This window comes from Platalea leucorodia, assembly GCF_965183815.1.
Source record: "Platalea leucorodia genome assembly, chromosome: 17".
In the NCBI taxonomy this organism is placed as follows: domain Eukaryota; kingdom Metazoa; phylum Chordata; class Aves; order Pelecaniformes; family Threskiornithidae; genus Platalea; species Platalea leucorodia.
In genome coordinates this window covers 3,662,136-3,684,821 of record NC_138839.1, presented here as the reverse complement: position 1 = coordinate 3,684,821, position 22,686 = coordinate 3,662,136, and the positions used below count along the sequence as shown (strand labels likewise).

Here is a 22,686-nt window from a genome sequence, read left to right as displayed (position 1 = left end):
AACAGCCAGACATATGGAGGAGGCTTTTTACTTACTGCAGATTTTTCTTTCTACTGTTTTAAGATCCTTTTACTTTGCCAGGAGAGTATATAAAATAACTTCCATACAACTTGGTGTCTGGATGGAAAGGCACACACAAACTGTGAGGCCACCAGGTGCATTAATTCCTCACAAGCAGTTATTTGCTCACTTCAAGTCCTTCAGCCTCACAGGGCAGCGATGTGTAAAAGAGCTCAACAACACGAGAAGAGAAACTTCCGAGAAGCATTTATCCTAAACCGAAACTACAGGAAGAGGCTGGGATAAGAAACAAGCAAACAGCAGAACGCCAGCAGAACAGAAGACCTGCTCTGGGCTGAGAGGGGGACTTCTGCTTTTGGTGTTCTACACCACGGCAGGGACAACTGAAAGAGGGACATGAAACCAAGTATCTCCTCAGCATGATGAGGATTTCTTCACATGTGTTTTTCAGCTTGAGCCTTACTCCTTTGCCGACCTGTGCATTTTGAGTGCAGGAGGAAGCACTGTAAGACTCCTTACTGCAACCGGACTAGCAAATGCAAACCTCCCGGAACATAAAGCACCACTCACCCCCCTGCTCCCCACTCCACGTGTCCCCTCTTTCTCTACAGCTCCACCCAGAGCAGTCTTTGCTCCGTGCGCTGTGCTGGAGTCATGACCCTAACCTAAGTCTAACAAATCCCCACCTAAAAAACGCTTCTCAGTCAGTTCCCTGTCAGGATGCCTCCCCGTCTGAGGGTGAGAGTGGTGTTAGAGGAGCAGCTTCTTATTCCCTGCCACTCTCCAGGGGATCTTATACCTTCATTCTACTGTCTGGCAAAAGCCCTCTGCCAGACTCTTTTGGGTGACAGCTGCTGTGTATTATGCCAACCCACACTCCTTACCTTCCACTGGAGCCTGAAAGAACCCTTTTTCCCCCTAATTCCCCTGGTGGCTTTGCCAGACTGAGGTTCCACAACACCTGCCCTTCTCTAACCCTCAGATTTTTTGGAGACAGCTTCTTTTTCTTTCATGTGTCATGTCATGGGAAAGCGCAGGGGTCTTTGGCCTCCAACTGAAAATAAAACTCCGTTCAAACAAATAGAGGTGAGCAGTCCGTCTTTGGCTGTGCTACAAAATGAGAACTCCAGTCCCACCCAGGTGCAATTATGCAATTATTACTCAAACTTGCAGACAGGGGAACGGCACTGTAAGGCTTTGCGACATGGCCACAGACACAGCGAGTCAGCGACGCTGACAGGCGCCGCTACCTTCCTTGCCTCCCCACTCCAACAAACCACTTTGGGGGAGGACAGTCTTTAACAGGGAATATGCTTTAAATATATCTAACTGTAAACGCAGTAGCTCAATACCACAATTTAGCTTATTGCATTATATCTTCCTACATAAGAACACTTACAGTAACTAGCACTTTTGCATTTGTCCTTCTTATGGACTTTAAACTACACAGTATGTATGCTCCATTTATTTGGTGTTCTTAGACTATTTGTTACTTTTTCTTGTACGCAAAAGTAGCAAATATATATTTCTCTCTCTAATTCTAGCTGAATTTCAGTTGCCCTGTGCTTTCTAAGGTAAGCATCCTTCCTACAAAATAGTTGCAGCCTTGACCCAGAACAAGTCCTTTTTCACAACTGACTGTTCCAAGCCTGAGACTCGCTAAAAATATTCTGCCTACCCTGTGTCCAACAGTTATTCAGGATTATGGTTTCTGTCTCCACATAGAATACCTCCTTTGTTGTTTTCATATCCATTGCAATGACAAAAAATGGGTCTCAGCTTTCAAGCTTCCTGAAAAGAAGCCTGTCTTTTATCCCAAGGCTGAACAACTGGAGCCTGATGATGCCGTAGACAAAGAATAGCAGATATACCCCAAAACAACGCTTGGACACTGCTGCACCATGAGCAGCAGACTTAGGGAAAGCACCCGGTTGCTTACAGCAAATTTACAAGGCAACCCAAGACCTACACTGAGTGCTATCAAGGGGGAGGAAGCAGAAAGAGCACAAAGATTAGATACAGAAGCACTCAGATCCCCAGCACAGTCACCAACAAGCTTATCGCTAGAGACCACCCATAAGAAAGTAGAGCCTCTGTATTCCCAGCTAAACAACCATGTCAAAATAAAGATTCTGAAGAAATGAAAAAACTGCAGAAGACAGTGAAAAATGGCATCTACAATCAACAGAGCAAATGATGACAAAGAGAAAAACACATCTTACAAACTTTCCCAGATCACTCATGACTCTGGCAAAGTAGCTGACGGTGATCTTTCCTTTTGCAGGCTAGGCTGAGATGGCCTTTGTGCCAACCAAGAGGAAAAAGAACGCCAAATCCATGGTGCAAGGCAGTAACCAACAACAGGCTGGATCCTTATCAGCTGACAAAGGTGAATCTTGTATCCTTGTTTTTAGCTATTAATTGTGCCGAGTCCTTTGACCAGGCTCTCAGTTGATGCCAGTATCAAGGGAGTTATATCTTCTTATACTAGCCAAAGGGCTTGCCGCTAATTTATGGCATAAATTGCAGGCGTATTGCACGTAATTTACACCATTTTCATTTAAACCCTGTGAAAATACAAGCCCATCCCTTTGCTTCTAAAATAATTCAAGACAGAAATTATTGATATTGGCTGACAAATATCTGGTGAAATTAAAATATTTTATACTAACATTTTAAGTGCTTTACTGAAAACATGAAGAAAAATACAAGCTATCCATTAGCAAGCAGTTCCTCTGAAAAGAAACCATTCCTTTTTTATGGAGAGATAATTTGGCTGAAGTGCCACAAATCTTTCAATGACAAAACCATCAGTATTATTTTTCTGACGTATTTGTTGTTGAACTCAGCTCTGTGCCTTGGCAGTAAAAAATATATTCATTTGTTTCAAATGAAAACCTTTTTAATACAGAGGTAATCTGCAGGGCAATGCTTGTCTTTAGAAAGATGATTACATCATTTAGCTTTCTTAAATGTAAATTTCAGCGAGATTTAAACTCTGGATTCTAGAGATCAGTCAGCCACTGTTCTGCTAAACCTTCCTTCACATGGAAGAGGGAAAAAGGAAGTTCTGTGTTCTAAGCTCTGCTTTTTTCTCCTTTTGGTAGCAAATGACACAAAGCAGACTGCGTCTCCCTGCCAGTGTGTTTATCCCCGTCTGCACTGAAAGCAGAGCTGAGATTAGATAGGAGCTTCTTATACAGACACCGCCAACACACAATTCCCAAGGAAATTAATGAGCCGAATTCAAAATTGTCTCAAGCAATGTAATTTAGTGGCTGCACCCGGTGTGAAGACAATCTCTGTGTGGGCTCCCTGGAAGGGAATCATACTGTTTAATTTCATGCTGCTAGTTTATGTGACGAGTTAGAAGACTGCGTCCCCAAGGGCTCTCCCCCCTCCCCACCACAAGTAGCTACTGGACAGAGAGAGGCTCTTTCACAGGACAACGCAGAACTGAGTTCAGAGGCACAAACTCAGCCTCTGAAATATCCACTCCTCGCTGCAAGGTCTGCAAGCCAAGCCACTCTGCCTGTTCTTTCCTAAGAGCTCAAGTCCCAACAAGCATCTAATCCCACCTCTGATAAACAAGTGAAAAGGGCCTTGCCTGAAATTTATGCAGTCAGGCAACGGGAATAACCCCCTCCATCCCTGACTCTCCTTACCTCTTTAATACTTAGCCATCTAAGGATGTAAAACACACAAACAAATGAAGACTAAGGGGACTCGTGCTTAAATAATACATGTCAAAAGATTCAAAGAAATGAAGGTTCATCTTTAATACTGGGAGATTCCATAATTAGACAGAAAAGAAGATAAAAGGCTCCCACCCCCTGGGTCTCTGTATAAAGATTAGAGAGGGAGAGACAAGTACGTGTTCAGACTAATGGAAGAATACCTTACCAGCACTTCAATCATTGCAGGATATTTCATGTGTCCATGTCTCAGGATAAATGGGACTGTTTAAAATTGGTTAATTTCTTAGCAATCCAGGCAAGGAGGGAAGTGATAAAAGAGCCAAAAGCTCTCGCAGAAGGTATGAATGAGCAATTAAATGTTAAAAATAGATAAATAAATATTTACATTCCCGTATCAAAGAGTAGCAAGAACAGCACTATAACACACCGTGCTAAGGCAGAGGAGAGAGCGCAGCCTCCCTCATGACAGATACCAGTAGCTGGAGGGGTGGCACCGCTCTGCGGTACAACCTTTTCATAAAATGCATTGGGTCTAGGAAACAGTTGAGCTGTACTACTTTTCTGCGTGTCTTTTAATTTGCCTGACGCTTATGCATAATGCATTAACCCTGTCTTTGAGCTACTTTCAAACAGTTTGTTCAGAACATTTGACTGAGTCGCTAATGACAGTCTCTTCTAGAGAAGACAGAGTATGTTATGTTTTCGCCTGGTCTGGTGCTGTGATGGCAAAATGGAATAGCGACCAAAGAGCCAGGCACCGCTCTCTGCCGGAGAGTCCTCCCCGTTGCAACTGTCCCAGCAAGCGTGGGCTCGGCTCCGCAGAACCAGTAACAGGCAGCTTGAAATCCACCCTGGAAAAAGCTCTTTTCAGCTGATTACAAGACATTGCCGAGGCAGCGTTCTCCAGCATGGACGGTGTGCCCTGGCTTGTTTGAACTGGTTGTTTAGTATGGGTTTTTTGGTTTGTTTTGGTTTTAATTTAAGGAGGAAATTCAAGGCAGGAGTCCAGGGATTAGCACTGATAATGCTGCAGTTTGTAACAACGCTAAGGCTTTTACCGTCAGAACCCTTTGGTGCCAAGTACTACATGAAGCAGGAATTCTCGAAGAGTTTGCAGCCTGCTTCCTTTATTCCAAAGCAAACTGAGCCAGGTGTCCGAGCCTGCCGGGAAATTCAGTAACTGTGGGCACACGGCTGACTGTGGACTGCACCTGTGTTCATAGGTGGAGCGCAACGAAGACATAAAACAAGTGCTTGTAAAATGAGAGATAACCTTTGCTCCACTTAAGTCAAAAGAGTTTTGAGATGGAAGTTTTTACTCATGTGATCACGGGATGTACTATAACAAATAACGATAAAAGAACAGTCCAAAGAGTAGATCGCTTCAGTCTTGTCATCTGCTTGCTTCCTGCTCCCTCCTTCCCTGCTACCACCTCATTCCAGCAGGAACAGAACCAGGACAGAGTGGACTTTTTCTTCTGTTCACAGGCTTTACTGTTCCCAAAAGTTTTGTGCATAGCCAAATTGGAGAGAAACCAGAGGCATAGTTTCTCAGCCCCTGGAAGTATTAAGCCTATGTATGTTTTTTGTAGGTTTGGAGCCAGTGATTTGGGTATCAATACCCCAAATGCTAGTTCTATAAATAGTCATAAGCTGTTCTGGAAGCAAGTGCCAGACTCACAATTCCTATGAGTTACCAGCCAAAAAATCAGACCACGAACACAACTCTCTTGCTAAGACCAAGATAATGGATGATAAATCCAGCCATAGTTTTGAGGCTGATGACATCATTGCATCAGATACCGCTTCTGAAACCATACGGTTTGTCCTTTTGAAATCCTTTACCAGCAACCATATTCAAAATAAAATTTCCCATTACCAGCCATTCTTTCATTCGCATCCAAATGCGATTCAAATTCCCATCTGATAATGTCCTTCATCTCATTTATGTGTTATCATGTCATTGATCTGTTTCGAGAACTTTTGAACAACATGAAGATTGATCAGACAGAGATTGCTCACATAGCATATTTTTTTCCAACCGTACCACAGCATATGACAGTCTAGTTGTACCAGGCAAGACCCTGAACAAGTTCTGCTACTTTAGTTAAAAAAAAATACATTATGAAGCATAGTGTTAGACCTCTCGGCCTGTATCTCTGCCAGGGTGAGATGGTACTTGAGTTGCTTCAGCTGCTTTGAAGCATCTTTATGCTTTAGAACATGACTGGGGACTGCACTAGAGAATTGTCTGTGCTGTATGAAGAACCCCAGAGACCTGAAATATGGACAAAGCACGGGGGTGGTGGGGAAAAGTCCCGCAGTCTCATTTTGCCTTGCAAAAGAAAAGCTTTTGCTATGTATTATACAGGGAAACCTCTTGACAGAGGAAGATCTGGAAGTGATGTTTTCGGTTTAGTTAATCATTCCTAGAAGGCCACGGAGTTAAAGTTCTCCACAACTGCTAAAGCTAGATACAAGCTCTGACATTCTCCTCCACAAATAACCCAGCAGCGCTTACTGGTTAGGCAGATCCCATTAGCTTTGGACTGAAAGAAAATGTTATCCCCTCCAAATTCACCAGCTTTTGAGCCCTGGGATCTGAGAGGAACAGAACCACGGCAAACCTGACAGGATTAGTTACCAGTGCGAAGCAGGGTGTTTCCCATTCCCACCCTTTCGGTCGCTGTCACCGCAGTTTACGTGTGCCAATCCACCGGGTGGCTGCCTGTCAGGGGGAGCTCCGAGCTGTCACCTCCTGGGCTTGTCAAAATTCTTACAGGCTTTAACAGTTGAAAGAACATCTGTTTCGATGTATGGTGTATGGCTAACACTTTTTAGGCAGCTCTTCTTGCCCTTCTCCCTTTGTACCTCCACGCCTCTCTAGACCTTGCAGTCTGTCAGACTCTCCCATAGCCACCCGCAGCGTTCCGTCGGGATAGCTGGAATGATTTGTGCTCAGCTTAGGGCAGAACTGAGACCCACCTAGACAAAATACCTGAGAAAGTCCTGTGAAGCAGAGGCCTGCCAAGTAAGAGGATGCCATTTGGCACTGACAGACTAGGGCTGGCTGGAATGTTCCCTTCTACTCCATATTTTATTATATTTCCTCTGTTTTCCACTTCATATACCACGGTACCTGCTACCAGGTTACATTAGCAATAATTTCTGAATTGTTTTAAGACAACGCCCCTAGTGATGGCTATAAAACCAACTGAAGCGGTCCTTTACCTTACAGCATTTTCCTCTGTAACAGCTGTCTTTCTAGATGTGGATTTTATGGAGAAGATCCCAGATCATCTGAAGTTTCTTAATTTTCAATTTTGCAGCTACTTCTATCAACTCTGAAGTGGAGCCTGACAAAGCCAAGTCTAATAAGAACAGAACACAGGGTAAAGCACGCCCTCAAGAAAAACAGCCAGAAGAAGAGATACCGCAAGTACTAAGGGGACCAGGACCATATTTTTATATCAGTGGATCTAATGGAGCTGGGCTGTAAGTAGGTCTCGGCAGACTCATATGAACAGTAGTATGACCATATATGAAGTCATGCAATGTTATCCATTACCCATTGGCTCAAATAATTTTCCTTTGATTTGCTGTCTCTTTGGAGTGGTACACCTGGGGAACCGTTTAAAGATAATTCAAATAGCCAGTATCCACTGGAAGGCCCCCTGTGGTGAAGTAGCTAACTACTGTATCTTTGTAAAGAAACGAAATACTTCTGTTTGTTTAATGAAAGTTTCTCTGTTGGGGCTGTTCAGAAATCACTTAGCCACACCACGTAGCAAATCTGCTAGCATCATCCCTAGAGCTAGGAACTGCTGCTGCTGATCAACATGCTGTTGTGCTTTATGTAAAACAAGCGAAAAATAAGAGATTTCTGCCCAAGAAAAACTGTCAGATCAGAAGTTCCATTCATTCCTTTCGGAGTTCTCTCCAGCATATTGGCATTCTCTCTAGATGTTGTCACCAGCAAGCACCACAGAATCTCTGCTGCAAACAGCACTTTCCTTGCTATGTTTCCATAGTTTTGTCTACAAACAGCTTTTTCTATCGCTGTCATCGCTCCCTCAACTCCTCAGTGGAGAGGCTCCTTATTCAGACTGGACCCTGAACATTTCTATTCCATGAGTACCAGTTGCATCCTAACTGGAAAAGCCCTGCTGAAACGGTACAAGCTCTCATTAGAGCTGCTGAATCACAATGTTCTTAGCATCCTCAGTTCCTCCCTCCATCCCCTCAAGTTCAGAGCAGCAGGTCCACTAGCAGCCATGCTAACTAATGCTTCCCACCTTATCCCCCACCCAGGGGCTTCTGGGCATGTTAGGTCAGGTTCCCAGAGAAAATTGTTAGGAGTTCAAGGGATAGGAGCTAACTAAGTATTTGTTAATAGAATGGAGGCTACTTTGCTATTTTGTTTTCCATATGCAGTGTGAGCATCTATTGCCAGAGCAGAGGCTGGCAGCGTATCTATGACAACAGAAGAGAGGATTATGCACTGAAATGGTGTGAAATCAAGTGCCAAGAGACCTATTACCATTTCAAAGAAGGTAGAGGTGCCTGTGGGCCTTGAGGGGGAGAGGGAAGTGGGAAAAACTTGAGAATGCTGGCCTTGGGACTCCCAGGGCAGAGGAGGTCACCTGGGGGTAGGAGAAACAGGTAACCTCAACTTCTTGGCAGCCCTCAGAGGGGACATCAGAGCTGGATTGCCATGGTGATTAAAGAAAGGGTTTTAGACAAGAAAACAGCTTTGGGAGAAAGGATACCATTGAAATGAACTAAGTATAGTGAAATGAGCAGTACAGAGATTTAAACACAAACCCGCACAATCACTTTTGCAATGCGGTTCTCCCTCGTTGGATTTGAGCACAGGCCGCAATAGGACGGACGCGGTACTGTAGCAGAGGAACAGCACGTAGCCTGCTTGGCATCTCTCAAGCACTCGTCTAGGCCCTGCGTACAGAGGGTGCCTCACATTTAAAGACGCTCCCCACAGCGGAGGTGGGGAGAGGAGAAAAGGAAGGAAGGGTGCACTTGAAGACAGAAGTAAAATAAGCCCACGATGGGTCACCCCACACGTCCCAGGCCCAGCTCACTCTATCTAGGGAGAACAAAGTCACTAAAAGCCAAACTACTCTGCTGTATCAGCAAGCAACTTTTTGAATTGTGCTCTGCCCTTCGTCTCATCAGTGCATCCTGACTTCACAGGGCCCGGCCAGCTTTCCCACCAGAAAAGCATAAAATCAAGGACCCCACAGCAATGCCCCTGGCTGGCACCCTCAGAGCGGTACTTTGCATAACGAACACAAAACTCCCTAAGCACAGCCCCTGGGGCAATTCTTTTACTTCTGGGAGCTGGTCAAGACCAGCGCCCTGGCAAGCCTGAGCATCCCGGCACAGAGCCGCGGGCTTTCCTGTGGCAGAGGGAGCGCGTTATCACCTCCCTACCAGCCACGTACAGCAGCCGCCTTTCCCCTCCGGCCAGCTCTGACGGCAATGTGGTGGCTATTTGTCAGGCTGCACCATTACAGCGGCTGGCCTCATACAGCGGTGCAGACAGGCTATGCTTCAATGCAATTCTGCAGCTGGAATGGTGTGACGGCGGTGGCACCTTTGGAGCGGGCAAGGGATGCACTATTTCGTGAAGCCCCATCAGGCCAGTCATTCCGCTACAAGGTTGGACAGAAACACATTTACAGCAAGTGATTTACTGCTCTGGGAGTTGTCACTACTGCCTTAAAGAAAATTGGTGAAAGTCAACAGTGATAAAGTCAGCTTCATCCTGCAGATTGTGCCGCGTGGGACAGTGAGGGCAAGCTTTTTTTTTTTCCGTCATACAGGTGAACAGCTTCTCTATCAGATTCCCAACAACGGAGTCCTCACCAGTAAGATAGGGCTTTTATGCTGCCTGAGAGAGCAAGAGCGGGTGATGAAAAAGATCAGTAGGAGCTCTAATTCCAAGTAAGAACTCTTGCCTCTTTGAACCTTGACCAGAAACATGCCAACAAAAAGCGAGAGCACAGAAACAAAGGACCAGTTTCTTCTGGATGCATAACAGTACGAGATACAAAGCATATGAGGTTTTATTTATTTCTTATCTTCTAGAAAAATCACTTTTTTTCCAGAAGTACATACATCTCAGACAGAATTTCTTCTTTTTCTATGTCTGGCATTGTAGGAGTGCCAGGTCCCCCAAAGACAAGTCATAGTAATTCCCCTGGTTTTGGGTACATCGTCCTACTGGAAAGGCCACAACTTCTTGTGCCATAGACACTATAAATATAAGAGAAGCTTATTGGCATTTCTGCTTCTATATGTTTGACCTACCAAAAAACTATGGCAATCCTGTACTATGGCTACCTGCAGCCATCTCAACTAGTTTTCAAAAAACTGAGCATATGAAGAATGTCTTAAGCCTAACATATATTCTTGAAAGCTTATGGAATGAGGTAGCAAAAACATACAACAAACACACAACTGTCTACTAGCAAGAAAAAAAACCAAACATTTCTTAAGTTTCTACTTGCAACCAGCCTTTCTGAAAGTAACAGAGGAATGAACGTGTTGGATAGGGTTTTCAACTTGTATTTGATTCTCCCATAGGTTACTGAAGATGGAAGAATTCTTCCCAGAATCTTTTCGCCTGGACTTAAAAGATGAGAGAAACGCCTTTTTTGAGCTTTGCAAAGGTGAATTGTCTTAATCATGGTAGCAACCAATTTAAATAGCTGTGTGATCCTCTAAAATGTTCATAAAAGTATGCACAGTAATAATAATTGATATCTATACGCATGCATATGTATATACATACAGACACGTTCAAGTGAGCAGTTTTCAGAGCCCACTAATGGGCACGTCGGTGTTTCATACCACACACGTTACTATAATAGATTCATTCTCTCTGCAGAAGAACAGATTTGGATCTGCAAACCAAGTTGCTCTAACCAAGGTCGAGGAATTTTCCTGCTTAAAAATCCAGCTGCTGCGAACACCCTTCAAGCCAAGCTCCACAGCACTGAGGAATACCTACTCAATAAGAGGGTGCAACGCAAGGCTCCCCAGGCAAGAATAGTGCAAAGGTAGACATTGAAGCCTGGGAATTCATGTGTGAGTAGCGTGCTCGATTAAGCACGCTGGCCTCAGAGAGCTGAATTGTTCCATAGGTATTTAATGTGGTTACACCACATCTCATCAACTTATGAGATTTCACTTTGTGGGAGAGAGGCTATTTCTCTGGTTAGTCTGTCTTGCATCCGCACTTCAGTTATTTCAGGTAGATCTTTGTCATCAGAAAGATTTGAGTTTACCTTTGTCTGGAAATGTAAGAATGACTTCAAAAGGCCAGATGCTACAGTTCTGTACAGGAATGCTACACATAAGGCCTTGTGCAAAGCAATTTAAATTAGATATTATCCCGGCTTCTTATACAAAGCTAGCATTTTACAAATTGTACAGCTACAATACCTGTTCCATGCAATCTAATAAAGCCTCCCAAATATCTTCTTAACTCTGCCTCAATGCTGCAAAAGTCTATACCTCAATCAACAGGCAGTGGCTAGAATTTTGGGTTAGGGTTGTTTTATTTTTTATTCCTTGCATGAATAAAAGAATCATGAAGGTTCTTTGTAGAATATAGACCCTCTCAGCCACCGCTAGAATGTTTTGTCGAGTAGCAGAACAGCAGAAAAAGGAAGGGAAAAATAAGGCAGCAGAAGTCATGAGAACAGTTTCAGCTACTGAACGTTACTTGCTTACTCTTACACAACTCACTTGACTTCCCTTTGCCGCAGTGTCCCTCCCTCAATTGAGGAATGCATTATAATTAAATCACTTCAGTGCTTTGAGATGAGTGAATAAAACTTTCAAAGAGAAATGCAAAAAAGATGTTTTCATTATTTATCCTAGGAGCTGCAGTTCCCAGATGCCTTTGATGTGCACAGCTAGGCATACAGGGCACTCTAAACTTCAAGGTGCCCAGGCATGCATGACATTGCCTGGCATTCTCATGACATGCCAGCAATGACAACATGATACACTCGTGACAACGCTGTTGTATTGGCATGGCAAAACCACATTTTGCCACGTAGGGATCGCTGCATGTCCTGGCAAAGCGATGATACCAATTCCTTACACTGACCCCGTGCTGTCCCTGACATTCTGCTATCATGGCTTGGCACCTTTACCTTGCAAGAGAACCCAGTGCACAGCAAGAGCTGCCCTAGCCAAAACAAGCAGTAGTCTCTGCTTACATTCATCCAAACGTTTCTTTTCATAACAAAAGGAGTGGTTGGCCTCATTGAAAAGGGTAAGAGAGATTTGTAAAATGGTAAATGGAACGATGGTCTTACAGGCTTTCTGCAATAGGCTGGTCTGTGTTTATGCAGCGGCCAGTGTATGGAGCAAAACAACGACTGCCTGACAAAAGTAGACCAAGGGCCTTAGACCAATGGGTGGTCTTTGCCACGGACAAGCAGCAGTGCCAGGGGAAGAAGTGGTTGGACCCTATGTTAGATCTCATCTTGATTTCTATTAGTGAGGAATGGCTTATGCTCTGAAGAATGAGGCTCCATATTCCTTTGAAAACTGTTGTTAGCATTGACTGTTTTAACAGCATATCCTTGTTATTTATGTAGACATCCAGCAACCTTTGATGATAAAGGGAGACAATTCCCAGATTACATCACTCTGGCAATAAAAGCAATGGTGCTGTATGAAGGGCTCTTTGTGTTCACACATAAACTTTGTATATTCTCCAGTAAATATTAGTAAATCTTTAATTACCTCCCACTCCCAAGACTCCGCTCAGCTTCTATTCCTCTTGAAAGGAGCTGGTTTTGGCATTTCTAACCTCTCCTACGAGCGCCCTCTGCTGCCATTCACCTTAAAACCAGTGTTGAAAAAGGGACAAATTGGTTCCTTCTGTGGTGTGAAATGAACGGTGGGGGTTTGTGCGAGCTTTGAATTGCTACTGCAATTGCTATTATGGCTACTTGTTGGTGACGCCTGTTGAAATCCTGCCCCGACAGGTATATTCACCAGCCTCTGCTCCTGGAAGGGAAGAAGTTTGATGTCCGATCTTACCTCCTCATTGCCTGCACAGCACCATACGTGGTATTTTTTGCCCAGGGTTATGTCCGGTTGACCTGTGTCAATTATGATGCTGCTTCTGATGATCTGACTGTTCATCTGACCAATCAGGTAAACTAAGCACACTTAGCTCAGAAGAAGGGGAGGGTGCGGCTGACAGAGATGGGAAGCAAAAAAGACTTTCAAAAGGCTAAAAATAAATGCCTCCTGCATGCCAAATCCATGCACCCAGGAAATGGACATGGGCCTATGGTCAGGCACGGTGACAAGGCTGAACAGAAGCAGCACCAGATAAGGTTCTGTTCTCTGCCGTGGACCAGTTCTCTGCTTAACCTGACAATTTCTTTCCTTGGACCTCTTTTTCCTGCCATTATTCTCTAATGTATCTGTAAACCATAAACTTCTTAGGGCAAGAAGCTTTTGATTGCAGCTACCTAGCACAAAGGAGCCTGGCTAAGGGTTTTGCTGATCCCGGTGTGCTTAAACACAATAATCATAATGATATAAGATGCACATGTGTTCTTCAAGAGCCATCATTCTTATATCTCCATCTTTGCTTGCCTTGCTTCTCAAATGAGAGCTGTAACAGAACAAGACTATTCTGGCTTGTACCCCCATACATCTCTTGTCATACAAAATAGAAGCCTGCCTTGCTCAGATCTACCTGCGTTTTTGCTTCAAATGAGGCCCTTCAGTAGTTGGAACTGGCCCCGAGGAAAGAGAATTAAAAGAATCGGAAGGAAGAAAACAGTTTGCTTTCAAAGCTGTCCTCTCCTCCCAGTGTCACGCTGTGTTCTGAGAACTAGGAAAATACACATTAGAGAGGTATCAGACAAGCCCACTTCAGTTGGAGTTTTACAGTTCCTGTAAAGTGCAGCTCAGGGCAGCACCTTAGAGCTGCTTGCTGCAATATATGCTATTATCAGTGTGCCACTTGTTTTCCTGGAATAGTTTGTTTGCTCAGCTAGAGAGCTATCCACACGGGAATTCAGGTGCTCGGGTGGGATCCCATGGCACAAGTGATATTAAACAAAGGACAGGTGTTTATTAGCAGAACATAAATTATCTGTGTTCCTGCTGGGAGGAGGGAAACGAAATTTGCAGGAGCAGCTGGTAATAGGCCAGGCTTCTTCAAATTACTGTTGATTCTGCTCTCATTCCCTTCCTACCCTTTCATCCCACCTGGGATCAGCCATTTTCCTACTGTATTTCCAAAAGACAAGAGGCAGCAGAGGCAGCATCACTAACCAGCAGCTTTGCAGCCTCACGGTAACCGGACCACAGATGGAGCTGCGGCCAAGCCCAGCTGTTTCACAGGGAAAGGGGACTTGCCTTTGATGGAACAATGTAAATACCCCATTATTGATAAGCTCCAGCTGACACAGGGGTTAATGAGACAGGGGAAGAGAGAAGCCCTCACCTTGGTTTTCTCTGAGGATACATCCATACATCTCTCCCAGATGTACTCTCCTCTAGGAGAGTACTAGGCAGATAGACACTGGAACTGGATTTAGTCCAAAGAATATCACAACTATGACTTGAAAGCACCTCTCCCTGTCTGCCAGTTGGTCCAGACATATCATACATAGATATACACACACAGAGAAAACACTGCTTTGACAGAGACCCTGGGCGATGGTCTCTACAACGTCCGTGTGGGTCAGGCACGTTTCTGCCTGTGGCAGTGCTGTACAACGGGGGTCAGCACATTTGCTCAGGTTTAGCTCTGCTAGTGAGGGGCTCCATTCTCTCCACCTCTATAACTTGATCCTGGGGTTCTTCCCAACTCCAGAGGCCTGGAACAACTCAGGGTGGTTGGATGTCTGCCAGGCAAGCTGGTTCCCACTTACTCTTCACTGCCAGAAATCTAATCCTCCCCTTGCTCTCTTTCCCCACCTCTCAGTACATGCAGAAGAAGAACTCCCTGTACAGCCAGCTGAAAGACGAGACAGTTTGGCGGATGGAGCACTTCAACAGCTACGTTAATGAGAAGTTCAGAAAATCCAATGGCCTCCCCAAAGACTGGGTCTTCACTGTGTTTACTGTAAGTGCAAGCAAGTGTATGGTGTGCTAGTCTGCCTAATTAGGGTGACAGAAATAGGGAGAAAACCCGTCCGTGCACTGGAGCCCCCAAGGAAACACATACACTGAGTGAGAAGGTATTGATGGTCCCATGGTAACCATTTATCTGCAGATGCTAAACACAGAAGACACAAAGAGTTTCATTTTAATAAAATGGGTAAACTGCTGAGAAAGAGAGTGCGAATGTAAATTCGAGCTATAAAAATGCAATTATGGTCTTCACATTTGTGGCCCAATGCTGTGGTCCTGCATTAAAAAATAATACACATTAGAGACCTCTCCGGCCTGACAGGTCTTAGCCTGACAAGGGACTACACTTTCAGTGGTCTCTGTCCTGTCTGACTTGGTCTCAGCCTTCACTTTCCTTCCAAGTCTAGAGAGGAGCTCTGCTGGCGGCAGGGGAAGAAAAAATGTCCCTAAAACAAGAGGACACCTATGACTTACGGTGACTCCCATGCCCTTGGCATCCACCATGACCAGTTACCACCCTTTCCTGTCTTCCGTTTCAGAAAAGGATGCAGCAGATCATGGTGCAGTGCTTCCTGGCAGCCAAGCACAAACTGCATCGCAAACTGGGCTACTTTGATCTCATCGGCTGTGACTTTTTAATTGATGAAAACTTTAAGGTACGAATGCAATATCGTCCCATATTAATTAAGATATTGGCCAGATGCCTAATGCCAGCAGTCTAGCATGGCTGACACAGGCTCTGGTGCTAGGAACTAAATAGAGCATTCAGTCAGGCAGCTACGAAGTGCAGGATTCATTTTTTTCTCCAGTTCCATTGTCCAGCATCAAGACATGGCACCTGTATTGCCTGCACATTTACTGCACAGAGAAATGCTGGCATTAACAGCTCAGGATGGGAAGAAAAGTACTTACTGCAGCTGAAACTGTTCTGTGCAGAATTTTCACAGGGAAGCTGAGTTCATAGCGAAAAGTATGGGAATTTTAATGCCCACTCAGTTTTTTCTTTCTCCAGAAACCAAACACGCCAGATGATAAGCCAGCATAAATCAGTGTGTAATGCCTCTAACATCACATGAAATATACTGATTTACACTAGCTGAGTATCCATCAAAGGCAACGAAGAACTCACCCTCACCATACTCAGCATCAGCATCTCCATGTTCACTGCACGTCCACCGTTTAGCCATAGGTCAGCCCACTGAGTCTATAAAATCCGCTAGAATTACCATTCAAACTTGTAAAGACTGAAAGAAACAGACAAGAAAAGCCAGAAGAAAGGAAAAGGGAAATATTAAATACAGTGATTGAGGTGCTTTCAATGCAGCACAGTCCTTCAAAACCACCTGGCCTAAAGGTAACAGAAAGCCATCTGGTAGATTCTGCTGTTGCTAAAGCAGAAAGGAACTCCAACGTATTCCAGCAAAGGGCAGTGGGAACAGCAAACCCTACGAAAGAATGGAATTAATGTATGCAGCAGTGGGTAAGGCACCCGAACAATGGACTCCTTTGTACAGGCAAGGGAGAGTAAATGGCAAAGACAGAGAAACTGGTGCTTCTCAAATTTCAGGGGGAATTGTCTTTTGCAATGTTGGCATGCAAAGCCCTGGCTGTGTAAACTTTAAGTAGAATAGAAGATCCAGTATCACTCTATTGTGGTAATTCCTACTTGGCTAGTTAAAAACTTCAGCGTTTAAAGACCATTACATCCCCATGTATTTTACACATGGAGAGATAAACAAAATCTGTTTCTTGACAAGTATTATCTATAAGAATGATGAGGATTTCTGGACACTTAGTGGTGGCAGAACCTGGAACTCCCCTTTGAGAGAGAGCAATGTGGAAATTCAGGCATTTATTTAGCATAGGCTTGTCCATGTTTTCTTGCCCCTGCCGGGGAGCAACAAACCTACTTTTTTATTGGCATGCTGCTGCATCAAGAGACACCTGTACGCTCCCTGCAGAGGCAGTGTACAACAGCTGGACGCAGGACTGACAGCTTCAACCCACAGTTCACACTGGTCAGTGCAGCAAACTCCCAGTTTTCTGTGGGCTGACATTACAATTCCTGGTCTGACATCCTGTCCTCTCCACCTGGAGTACACAACAGCCTTATTCTCCCTGTCATCCTATTTCACGACACGTGTAGAATCTGCTTTATGCTGATTTAACATGGTCTTATACGTTCAGTCCTATAGCTCATCGTGCCTTTCCCTCTTCCTTATTTGTCCGAGATATAAATGCCCCCAGCATCTTTCCTAATAATTCTTGAAGGCCCTGCAGCATCCTGATCAGTCTTTGGAAGGTGTTTTTCCTGCCTCAGAGCTCTTAGAAGCACAGACTATGGAAGCAGGGCCTGCTGAGAAACCACAGCTTTCTGTAGAGCTCTGCATATTCATTTGTAAGCTGAGAAACGAATGAAGTACTTTAAGAGGAGAGGAAGCAAAAGTGACAGTTGTGGTTTTGCTGTTGTTGGCTTTTTTCCTACTGTTTTTTGGAGCTTCCTTGTGCTGCATTGTAAATGCCTAAGTCACTACACAGCTTAGGACAGTGTTATTTAAATGCTCAAGGAACCTGTTTTCAGAAAGCATTGCATCAGCCGTGCAAAAGGGCTTCTCTCCAGAGGTATGCCGGGAAGACAGATGTGCAAATTTTTTATCAGCCATAAATGGATTCAGCTATCTATCAGTAGAGAACAGACTGAACACAGATAAGCCATTTGCCAATTTGTGATAGATCTACATAAACGAAGATAACACTCAAATCCCTAGTTAAAGCAGGGACGGTTCCTTTGATTTGAATGACAGAGCTTTTCATTCACCCCAGGAGTATGAGGTACCACAGGGATACTGCAGACTTGGTTGTGCTCACTCCAGGTCATGATGATAAAAAAAAAATCTGATAAAAGCTTATAAAATACTGTGGAAAAACAGAACCCCACTGCCTTAGCCCATGGTCTCCACTATTGCTAAGCGGGTCCCTTTCTGGGTCGGCAACATCTGAGTAGCCCTTCCAGTGCTTGCTTTGTGACTGTGCATGTGGCTTCAGCTCTGCCCACACAGGACACAGATCAAGTTATTTTATTCCTATTTCTGACGGGTATTTCAGTGCTGCTTAAAGCTCCAGCCAAAGGTCAGGCTCCCTGGACACCACCTGCTACACAACTGCAGAACGAGACAGCCCTGCCATGGATAAATTTGGGCTTTGAAGCATGTCATAGCCATCCTCTCTAAGAACAAGTTCTGACATAGAGAGATGTATACACTCCCATTCAGTCTTGGCTATCACATCACTTGGAGCCTCTGGGAGCATGGACTGATGCCCTCTCCCTCCCCGAGACCCCAGCAGGATGGTTAGCTTCCACCTGGAGAGCTCTAGCAAAGAACCACACAATTAAATAAAATGGTTTTTTGATCAGAAACAGAACAAAACTTCGGCTCAATCATGCATTTCCTGCACATCACAAAGTCTTACCTCTGCCCGTGTTGGCAGGGAAAGGACCCTTGAGACAGGTCCTACGCTGGCTGTTAGCCGCTATGTCAACACCTGACAGCGCCTAGTCTCGTCACCCAATGCTCCTTTGAAAGACACTGAACTGCTGCTGTAAGGATGGTTCTACAGCAATGAGACTACAACAGTAATCAAACTAGATGAAAATAAGAAGTATTCAGCAGATGCTAATATTGCATCTAGTACTATTCAAAGAACAAGTAATGAGACCTCAGATCCTGGTGTAATGCAGGATCTGGCTGCAGTCGGCATGTTGTTCAAGAACCTACGGACAAATCCTACTATGTAAAGTTTTTAAGCCTACCTGTGATGTCTTGACAGAGCAAGTTTAAGATGTGAGAGAACATGGAGTTGTGCTGGCAGGCTGCAGGGAGCAGGAACCTCTTCATCCCTGAGAAACATCCAGAGCAGCACTTCTGACCAAAGCCACAGGGCACTCGTTATTGTTCTCATCACTTGAAAAGCCTGAAGAGAAGGCACAGTCCGTGGTTAGGAAGTAGAGGACAGACATTCCGGGTTTTGGTTTCCTTTCTTTGTCATATGTTTGCTAGGAAGTTTTGAGCAAGGCATGTGCATGCCAGATGCGGGCAGAAGCACAGGAATTTCATTCTACCTGAAATTCCCCTGAAAGTTACAGCTATTCACACAGATATGGTGAATCTTGGCCTCATTCTCTCTGCTCTTCCTGAAACAGAACAAAGGGCATTTATTAACTTGCCCTGGTTGTTGAGAGGCTAAGAGCATTTAAAAACTGTGGGACATTCAGATAGGACAATAATGGGGACTGCAGAAGATGAACAGCATGATAGGTGTCACAGAGAACTTTCTTACTCCTGTTTGCCAGTTTTATTTGTTTTGAAGGAGAAGAAACCAAATCCTAATCAAGACAATTATGAAAGTTCATTGAGTTTGTCTGTCAGCACAAAATCTTAAGAACTTTTAATAGGAAAAAGAGCACTTACTCAGAAGAAGAAGGAGTTTGCCAGGAAAAATGTATGTAACTTAGGTGCCCTCTGTTGGCATCTGCAAAGCAGGTTTTTTTGAGCAGCCATTCCAGTTCTCCTCTGGAAAAAAAAAAAAAAAGACATTTCACTATCCTCACTTACCAGTCTTTTAACTTGTTTAATAAAGTATTTCAAAGAAGTGAAAATTATTGTTGTATTTTATTCTCAGCAAAATACAGTGCCATAGTGAAGGCTATCACGTCACCAAAATCTACCAAACGCTCAGACTTCATTTCACAGGTACTTGCAAGCAAACCCATTGCTGCTCCAGAACAGAAAAAAAAAAAAGATTTTTTTAAATTATTTTTTTTTAAATCAATTAAAAGGGAGTACAATTCTTCTGGGGCTGTTACATGATTAAATATCCTTCCTTATAAAATGCTGAATGGTTCCTGCATGTGTTATATACAAGACGCAGCACCATATGGTGGAGGCAGGAAGCGAACAGATGAGTTTCTCTCACTATAGGGAAAAGAAATAGCAAACAGAATTACATGCAAGTCCATTGTTTGGTTTCACACAGGTTTGTAAGTAAGTGGACCATCACATTCTGCAGCTTGGAGCTTCAGATCTTGGCATTTCAAAGGGAAATGGAGACGAGACTAGTATAGATATGTAAAATCAGTATCTTACATGGCTTCTATCTGAAACTAAAGTTTACCCAGGAAATCAAGGCCAAGGGTTCATTGAAAACTCGGCGCCACGTTTGCTTAGTTTCGATCCCATGTCCATCTCAAATCAAAATGATTCCTAGATTCCTTATAACTTTATTTCATGGTATCCAAAAAACTCAACTAGAAATTCTTACGGAAACTGGTATGTTAAGTAACACAGTGCCTTTACACACCTATAGAGCAAGGGTTAATCTAAAGAGCATCAGCTGGAGTCACAAAATAACATGTAGTGTTGTTCTCAAGTACGTAAATGTATGCAAAAAGGGATTTTGTTTAATTCTTCCAGTCCTTATGAAAATTCTGTCCTGCCTGCATTCTGTGTTATGGGATTTTGTTGGCATTTATTAGTACTCCTACCTCTCAAGGTGTTCACTAAGTCAGGAAAAGGGCATTGCTCTGCCTCTAAGGAGATCCAGCCTGTTTCCTGACTGGCATTCATCTTTGCTAGGTCTGGCTTCTGGAGATGAATGCAAACCCAGCGTTGCATACCGACTGCAAAGTCTTGAGAGACATCATCCCCACTGTAGTCTACGAGAGTCTCGGTAAGTGAACAAGTCACAGGGTGGCCACCAGCAGAAAATCATATCACTCCATTACTTGTCAGAGGAAAGACTCCTGTCTAGACCAGTTGTGGGTCCAAAACAGTCTTCGAATAACAATATCTCACTGCTGAGTTTATAAGCAATTTAGAAGGCACTGAAAATTGTAATCCATGCAGTCCCAGAAAAGCTCCGGTCTTTTTAGCCAGGCGCCCATTAGAAAGAAATAAGTGGTTAACTGTTTTTTGTTGTTATAATCATTTTTAAGAATGTTTTCTTATAGATTTACATACAAAAGGCTAAATCTTAATACATGACCCTATAAACTGCACCTGCACATTTTTCTCATGCCCGTTGTTCTGAATGTGCAGGAATTTAAGTTGATTTTTACAGTGTGCCTTACACAGCCATGGCAGTGCTTAAATGCCAGTGTACCCACTGTACTTCACAAATATAGGTGGCAACTGTTACATGAACTACACCAAGGCTGAAAAAATCCTTATGTAGTCTGATATACATTAACTGGAACTGCTCCTGCCTGGAGGACCAAAATCTCTTTCACCCCTGATTTTCTGTGATATCACTGTCTGTGTAAGGAGACGTAGTAAAGGGAGAGCCTATGTCTGCATGAAGGATAACAGCAAAAGCCTACTTATGCTTACTTTCATAGATACAATTACCTTTCTGTGCATATGGATGTTTATTTTGGGGTGTATTCATATCCTGCATTGCATTGTAAGCAGTTTTACAATATTTTTCCTACCCATTTCCTAAACTGTTGCCAGTGGAGCTGAAGCTGGCTGAAGTGAATACAAGAAAAGTGTGGGTTTGGTTGGGTTTTTTGTTTTTTTTTTTTTCAATTGTCTTAATACTAATAGTCCACAGACGCCACAGATCACAGGTTGGACACCACTTCCCCTCCCCACCCCTCATCTTTCCCACGCACACAGCTGCTTTGTGCGCACACACGACAGCTTGGGTGTATGTTAGCATCAGAGTGTTCAGACGACCTCATAACTGCATCTTCTTTTCCAGATTTGGTTCTCGAGGTTTTCAACAAGCGCCTCAAAGGCCAGAGTGTTTTGCCTTTAGAGAGACTCTGCCATTTTGTGCTTCTCTATCACGAGGATGCTGCAGACCTTGGCCAGAAACAACCCTCGAAGCTCAGAAGTGGCCTGTGTACAGGCCGATTTCTGCAGCCACAAGCAGGCAGTACCAGCCACGTCGGTCAGCACCCTGCCAAAGTGCCGGAGAAATCCTCCAAGAAGCTTGGTTGCTCTAGAAAAAAGGCTGCCTTGTTGCCCAGAAAGAACCATCAACAAACTGTCCTAACTATACCGGACGTGCAGCTCTTCGACCATCGTGGAAAAACCCTCTGAACCATTACAGAGCAAGAGGGCTTTCCCAAGTTCAGAAGACATAAAAAGAAAATAAAAGCTAAACTTGTATGTGCTGTGCATGGCCAGCTCCTTTTCACCTTATATAATCAACTTCACCTGGGAAACCAGTAACTATTTCTATAAGTTCCTAGTTCTTCTGCAGAAAGCTGTACTTTAACCAGCCAGCCAGAAATTATAGGGAAGTTACAGAAAATGACACAACTGTTACCACATTAAAACTCATCCCTTTTAAAAACAACGTTGATTTGACCGGTGCAATCCAGAAACAGGCCAAACTTTTTACATACAAAGTCCTTATACAAAAAGGCAGGGAGAGAAGCTGCAAAGACTAAGCCTAAGGCTTAACACTGGGAATCCCCCAGTTTGTCCCATCATTCGTAGCTGTATGTCCAGCTCCCTCCCTCATTAGATCCTCTGCGTCTTGCACATTTAACCTTGTTCTATTAAGACTCTCTTTCATTTTTCATTTGGCGGAGGTGACAGCCAAGCAGCAGCACACACTTACCGTATCAGGCCACCATCTCAGCAGGAAACAGTGACGCTTGGGGGACCAAGGAGACGGGGAGGGAGGGAGGGAGCTTCAAAACCAACAGGAAATGCTTTTATGTCTCAGACGCTGCTGCTTTTGACCCAAGAGGAGTCTAAATGAGCAGTAAGTTGAAGGGTACATGCGTGTTTCCTTCCCCTCCTGTGCCTTCTCT

The 22,686-nt window shown here is 44.0% G+C and overlaps 1 protein-coding gene across 1 annotated transcript; it reads left to right on the top strand.

Moving 5' to 3' along the window:
* Window positions 1–2,316: 2,316 nt before the first annotated feature.
* TTLL10 (tubulin tyrosine ligase like 10) lies at window positions 2,317–21,964 on the top strand (the record flags this gene model as incomplete). The annotated part of the gene is made up of 11 exons (XM_082329209.1): window positions 2,317–2,410; window positions 7,049–7,214; window positions 8,154–8,272; window positions 9,563–9,683; window positions 10,326–10,411; window positions 10,630–10,801; window positions 12,749–12,920; window positions 14,713–14,853; window positions 15,401–15,517; window positions 20,495–20,588; window positions 21,621–21,964. The coding sequence occupies 11 exons, from the start codon at window positions 2,317–2,319 to the stop codon at window positions 21,962–21,964; spliced, it is 1,626 nt and encodes a 541-aa protein (XP_082185335.1).
* Between the last annotated feature and the right edge of the window lie 722 nt (window positions 21,965–22,686).